This window comes from Spea bombifrons, chromosome 2, assembly GCF_027358695.1.
Source record: "Spea bombifrons isolate aSpeBom1 chromosome 2, aSpeBom1.2.pri, whole genome shotgun sequence".
Taxonomy (NCBI): domain Eukaryota; kingdom Metazoa; phylum Chordata; class Amphibia; order Anura; family Pelobatidae; genus Spea; species Spea bombifrons.
This window is the reverse complement of record NC_071088.1, coordinates 60,479,092-60,485,919: the sequence shown is the minus strand read 5'-3', so window position 1 is coordinate 60,485,919 and position 6,828 is coordinate 60,479,092. Positions and strand designations below refer to the sequence as shown.

Here is a 6,828-nt window from a genome sequence, read left to right as displayed (position 1 = left end):
ACATAGGGAAATAATGGGAGGGGTATGTTTTTTAAAATGTTTGTTACCATTATATTATGTAATGAACTTGTACTCAAAATAAATCAATCACAGTCAATCAGCTGCAGGAAAGAGGTTCTGATTAATAACAGCAATTTCCACGCATGCATTCTGATCAGTACTGGGCAAGTTATCTGTAGAACCAACTGCAATAACAATAAACAGTGCATCCCCTCGTGCCCTTAATTTAGACGTAAACAGTATAGCTGATCATATATCTTATACATGTATCAAAAGAAGTCTTTCTATGTCTGGAAGTAACCTAAAAAAGACACTTATGTGAATATTTTGATAAATTCACAATAGGCACCACAGAACAAGATGATTATAGACAAACAATGTACTTTTCTATAAGCTCCTGCCTTCCATGTTCAGTTCTGCCCTACCCATGAAAATGCCTGGTATGGTGAAAATCCAAACTTGCGAAACATAGCCAATATCTCAGCACTTCTCTATTTCTAGTTATTTTGAAAAGTTCAAGTTTCCTGTTCATGTCCCTTGGTTCTTCAACTCCAATCGTTAAAGAGAAATATTTCAGAAGTGTTCAATGAGAAGACTATAACAAAGCGATAACGCTACCTTGAGATTCTAGAACGGGTAAGTTTGCCCACTACATGACTGCTGTTGGATGCATAATTGGTCAGGCACTATTCAGCCTCAAACTGTACTGTAACTTATATTTCAATCAAACTCTCTTCCTTCAGATGCTATTTTATTTTTAGCACCAATCTTTCCTAAAAATTATGTTATTGATACCAATAATGCATGGCAATCAACAGAGATATTCCAGTGGTTTCCAAATGTAGCACTGTACCTTTGTACCACTTATAACATTAATCTCAAGACCTACTTCTTCAGAGAAGTGTACAATATTAATGTATAATAACCTTAATGTATAGGTTTGTCTTAGCCTGTCAATTATATATATATATATATATATATATATATATATATATGGCTTCCTCTTCGGAACTGTCTCATGAAGCTGAATATGTTTTTAAAATGTGTTTTATTTAACATGCATAAACATATATATATATAACAGGACAGTGGCCTGTGGAGGAGAGGTTCCACTTCAACTCTGGCTGCCCTTCTTATGAGACAGGCTACAGTAGGGCACTAACCTTAACTCCACACAAGCTCACCCAGCATCATCAGCAAATAGCAAAGGCTACTAGCCATTTGAAACAAAATGTATACTATTCTGTTATGTGTCAGAAGCCTTATCTGAATACCATCTATAATTATTGGAATGCATTCAACACTTTGCAATTTGAATTCAGGGCAGGGTAGCTATTAGTCTTGACCATTTAATCATAAGTATATTTTATTTTCCTTGCTGTACCCCATAAGATGGAGAGGTTTTGTTGCTTTTTTCATAAGCATAATTAATCTTTGACTTTATATATGTTTCCATCCCTTCAAAAACCTCTAAGCTAAGTATCATTAAGGACAAATTTGTTATTTTGTTCTTTGGCTCATTCCTTTTTGGACAACACATTTAGTTTCCTGCCCTTTTGATGCTAATGAAATTAGGACTTTTTTTTTATTTGGAAACAAAATTTGTTGCCCCCCCAAAATCCCTCTCTCTGTATCCCCTGCACTCTCCCACTGCAGTCTGTGCCCTTCTCCCATATCCTCTTAGTGCTCTCTCTATCTGTTCCCTCACCCTCTACCTTGTATCTCTCCCCCCACTCACTCGCCTTTATTCACCTGCTGTCTGGTTTCCACTCTCAAGCTATTAGTTTTGAAAATTTAGTCTGTGCTACTGTTGTGGGAAGGGTTAATGGTTTTCATGTCATAGACGTTACACTTGGATCCCTGTCGGTTTGGTAACCTTTGTGGATAAGTTAGAATTATATCATATTTTAGGGCAGCTGAGTGAGGCAATACTAGTTTTCTATTCAAGCCACTGGGGAATTTTGGGGAATCTTCTTTTGCCACCCACAGCTATAGCGTGAACTAAAATCCCATTCTAGTAGCTTGAGGTCCACAAACTCACGAGATTCTTACTTTTATCGAATATAAGAAAGCTATACTTAATGTAAGGAAGATTTACTTTACTGAGAGGTTGGTGGATTTGTGGAACAGCTTTCTTGCAAAGTAGTTTAAGGTCCACAGAAACCCTGAGATTTCTTTCCAACTTTGTTTTTGTTAAAAAATTTAAAAATATTATTAAATATTTAGTTTTAGAGTGATCTGAGGTAGGGTTTTTTTTGGTATAGATATATCAGGCACTGCAATAGTTAACTATAGCTTTTTTTTTAGTTTGCCTATGTAACCTCTTCCATCCTGGGGAGGCTGTTACTTAGTAAGCAGCCCCTGTTAGATTTATTAGACTCATGAATGCTTAACAGTACCCACTTTGAACCCTAACCATGTTTTCTGGGAACATTGCTAAAATGCCAATCACAGCTTGTTGTAGCAGGTCTGACTCCAACAAATGTAACATCTTCTAATTAACTGGCAGTCATCCCAGAAAAAAGTGTGAGAGGGAGACATTACTCAGCTACAGAGTAGAAACAAATGAATGAATGTGAAAATGTATTTTTATACAAATTGGGCAAAACTTATCAAAATTAAAGTTTGTATGAATCTGAATGCAGAAGTTTGCTAACCATAGAATATATAAAGGAAAACCCCCAACATTCACGTGTGAATATAGTGATGATACTTCCCTTTGTTCGCAGCTTCCCACACAACACTATTCCTCAATGTGTAGAGACATCAGTACACAAACAATTGGGGCGCAGAACATAAAAGGGAAAAAATAAAAATAAAAACAATAGTGCAATATTGCAATAAAACACTAGGTGGAGTAGTGTAAAGAGTAAGATCCACTCACAAACAAATTGACAATATCAAGTAATCCAAAAGTTTCAGTGTAAAATCTGTTTAATCGCTTCGTAAAATCCGGAAGACATATAGACTAAAATGGTGTGGTATCTCGGGTATATTGGAGTAAGAAATTCTAACCATTGAATATATCATGATCATTTGGTGCTGTCGGTTTTCCTCTGATATGGCACAGCAGTCTTTCTCAAAAAATACAAACTTTATTTTAACTAACAAATAACTATTGAATTTAATAAATGTTCTTTGGGTTGCCATTATGCATTCATGCTATTGAAATTTAAGATGGTTACAAGATTTCTCTTACAAAACATGTTTTTATTTTGCAGAGTAGAATACACACACACACAAAGGCCAGGGACTGGTGAAAATGGACACAATGGAAAATGCAGATGACCAATACAAAACAGACCCTTGTACGGTGGATTCTGACTTCAGATACACGCTCTTCACTGTGTCATATTCAATAATTTTCATCTTTGGATTCATTACAAACTGTTATGTCTTGTGGGTATTTACCCGGGTTTATCCAGCTAAAAGATTAAGTGAAATTAAAATATTCATGATAAATCTGACTGTGGCTGATCTGCTGTTTTTAATGACACTTCCTCTCTGGATTTCATACTACCATCATAGAGGTGACTGGATCATGCCCTCAGAACTCTGTAATGTGGCCGGCTGTCTTTTTTTTCTCAACACCTACTGCTCTGTGGCATTTCTTGGAGTCATCAGCTTTAATCGATTCCAGGCTGTCACTAAACCAGTGGAGACAGCTCAGTCCACAGCCAGGATAAGGGGCATATGTGTCTCAACTGCCGTATGGATTCTTATATTTTCTAGCTCTATTTACTATCTGATTATTCCTGGCACCAATAAGGTGAATGTCAATGGTGTCAATGTTACTCGCTGCTTTGAAGGATATAATATTGAAAATAGAGGTCCTGTGGCTATTACCCACTTCATTCTGGTTGGAGCTTTTTTCGTAGTGTTTCTCATCATATTAGTTTGCAATACTGTGATTGTCAGGACCTTATTAACTCAATCCATTCAGGCCAGGCAGAGCGCAGAAATGAAGCACCGGGCTCTGTGGATGGTGGGAACTGTTACGGCTGTATTTGTCATCTGTTTTGTTCCTCATCACATCGTAGATGGTCCTTGGACTCTGACTGTCCTGAGAATGTGGCATGAGGATGACTGCAGTTTTCGGAAGACACTGAATGATGCTCATCAGGTAACTTTGTGCCTGATGAGCACTAACTGCATGCTTGACCCAATTATATACTGTTTCCTCACCAAGAAGTTCAGGAAACAATTTTCAGAGCGCTTCAAGACCCTAAAAAGCAGCCGTAAGTGTTCAAGAAATACTACTGAAACAAATTTAGAGGGCATTTTACCACTTAAGGAAAAGGCACATTTTGGAGAAACATAAAAATAAATAAATATATAAATACCCAATTGGAGTGGTAGTACTGCTTTGGATTAGGCTCCCATTAGATGCAGCAAAAGGCTTATAGAGTAAGATCATTTGTAACTGCATGGTATAAAACTTTGGAGACATTGTTAAAATAAAGAATGTTTAGTCTAAGGTTGTTCTGCCAATATGTGAATGGGTAAAAAAGTTAATTATTTGATATATGATGGGAGATACTGTTTCTAATTTAATGTAACAAACATTGGGAACACCCAAGTATGACTGTATAGCAAAATTTCCACTCAAGGTACAAATATACTTACATGTGACATATGTCCAGCATGCAAAATAGTTACATTCAAGGTTTATTGTCCCTGTAAAATGATGCTGAAGCTTTGTTAACTTTTGTTATTTAGGATCAGTGTACATGCATTAGGAAACAGACTAAGGGACCAAGGTTTCAGTTAGGAAACTGTATTAAAAGGGGGCATCTGGTCACCCTGCTGTATATGTCTCTGTCTCCTTCTTAGGAGGCGCTCTTCAACTTGCGATCCAGGAACCAGAGGAAAGGAACCAGAGATCTTGAATATTTGAACCAGATGAACATCCAGCAATGTAGTTATAACAAATCTTAACTGTTCTTATCTCATCTCCCATGCTTGGTATTGTACGTTTCATTCATTCATTCATTGCATGTATTTAGTAAAACAACAAACAAAGGATTTACATGTCCAACAAACACAGAAGTGTGGAAAAACATGTTGTGGAATCAGAATCACCACAGTCTACTTGCTATAAACGGATAACCTTTTGAAAATGAGCATGGTGCCAACTTTAGGAAAACCGGACATCACTTGGTTCCTGCCTTTGGCAACCAAATGTCAATGAATATATCCATGGATCTATGGAATATTTTCCGCCAAGAGAACTACACACAACTGTTTATATTTTATACAAGCATTACATGGAACTCTATAAAATCACTCTACATTACAATGTCATCTACCACTTTTATACATGTCCCTGTTTGAATACACATGGGCAATAAAAAAATAACTGTTCAGGAACTTTTGGGTCATTCTACTGTCACTTGCCACTAATGTTCTAACGGACATTGTATATACATTCTTGATTGCATTTAAACAGTAATTTTACTTTACCTACAGAGTTATTGCGTTATTGCAGTTTTTATGAAGTCATTGTCAGTCTTTGTGTCAAGCATTGGTGCCAGTCCCTAGTTTGCTGGGTCAGTCCAGGAAACCTTGCTTACCTCCCAATTACTGGTACTGCAGGCAGTTCTAGATGCAATGAGGTAGAAATGGGGCTTCTCATATACAAAATGTTCCATGATGTCACGATGCTGCCTCGTAAAGAACATCAGGAGACATGACAATAATACCAATGCATTACATCACATGCTCTTGACTTTTTTTTCATAAAATAGTACTACTTGCATCAGTAAAGTCATACTTCCTTTATATATCAATAAAATCGAATACATGTTAAGGTCAGTGACACAATGTAAACATATACAGGTATGGCATAAAACCCCAGGGCCTGCTGTTGTGGTGAGGACCCCTTCTTCATGTATCCATCCTGTTTTGTATCTACAATGTTGTGTCTTTAAACATATCATTATGCTTTTGAAATTAGTACTTTCTTATGCGCTTATATTATGCTGAAAATAAATATAATTTATCTCAAAATCTGAGCCAATGGTATATTACAGATGTTACTATCAGCAATTGAGGGATAGTCTGCCCCAGGAGCTTAAGGGTCTCTATGTCCTGGAAAAACCAAAGAAAGATAAATCTGCATTTAAAAAGAAAATAATGATATAAATGGACTAATGATTGTGACCTAAGGTACAGGGGACAGCAGGCAGCATTGAGCTAAAGCGAAAGTGGCAGAGTAACAAATCTGCTCACATCAGATAATACGATCTTCTATCCCAAAATGACTCTTTTCACGATTTTAAGAAACTGTCCAGGTGACCCAAGCAGCTACCCTACATTCCCTATATTGTAGGCAGTAGGGATCATGGGCCAGTTAAGAAGGGCCTCTAATCTCGTCTGATTGTGCCTGGAGGGCTATACCATTACAGTAACAATTGTACAGTTGTGATCAAAAGTTTGCACACCCTTGGAGTATTGGTAATATATGTACCATTTTTAAATAAAACATGAGTGAGTAGGCAAAACATATTTCTTTTATTTCTTATGAGAATCATATGCAACTGTAGGTTATAACAGAATGGCACAATCATTAAACAAAACATGCCAACAAAGGAAAAAAATGAAATTACCCCTTTTCAAAAGTCTGCATACCCTTAGTTCTTATTACTGTGTATTGCCCCCTTTAGCATCAATGTTAGTGTATAGTAATACCGTATTTGCTCGACACCCCAAAATCTGAATATTAATTTAGAAAAAAAAAGCCTGAATATAAGACGACCCTATAGGAAAAAAGTTTTACTAGTAAACGTTAATTCATGTAAACTATTTTTTTTTTAAATAAAAGCTATG

At 36.5% G+C, this 6,828-nt stretch overlaps 1 protein-coding gene across 2 annotated transcripts; it reads left to right on the top strand.

Moving 5' to 3' along the window:
* The first annotated feature begins 506 nt into the window (after positions 1-506).
* PTAFR (platelet activating factor receptor) lies at positions 507-5,420 on the top strand. 2 transcript variants are annotated; one of them, XM_053457109.1, is made up of 3 exons: positions 507-640; positions 3,227-4,238; positions 4,834-5,420. In XM_053457109.1, the coding sequence occupies exons 2-3, from the start codon at positions 3,263-3,265 to the stop codon at positions 4,887-4,889; spliced, it is 1,032 nt and encodes a 343-aa protein (XP_053313084.1). In that variant the 5' UTR covers positions 507-640; positions 3,227-3,262; the 3' UTR covers positions 4,890-5,420. The 2 variants fall into 2 exon arrangements, with proteins under 2 accessions (XP_053313084.1, XP_053313083.1); XM_053457108.1 differs by lacking the exon at positions 4,834-5,420 and having other exon boundaries at positions 3,227-4,811.
* The last annotated feature ends 1,408 nt before the right edge of the window (positions 5,421-6,828 follow it).

Coding starts and splice junctions, on each gene's coding strand:
- PTAFR (XM_053457108.1), top strand. CDS start 3,263: ATGGACACAATGGAAAATGCAGATGACCAATACAAAACAGACCCTTGT.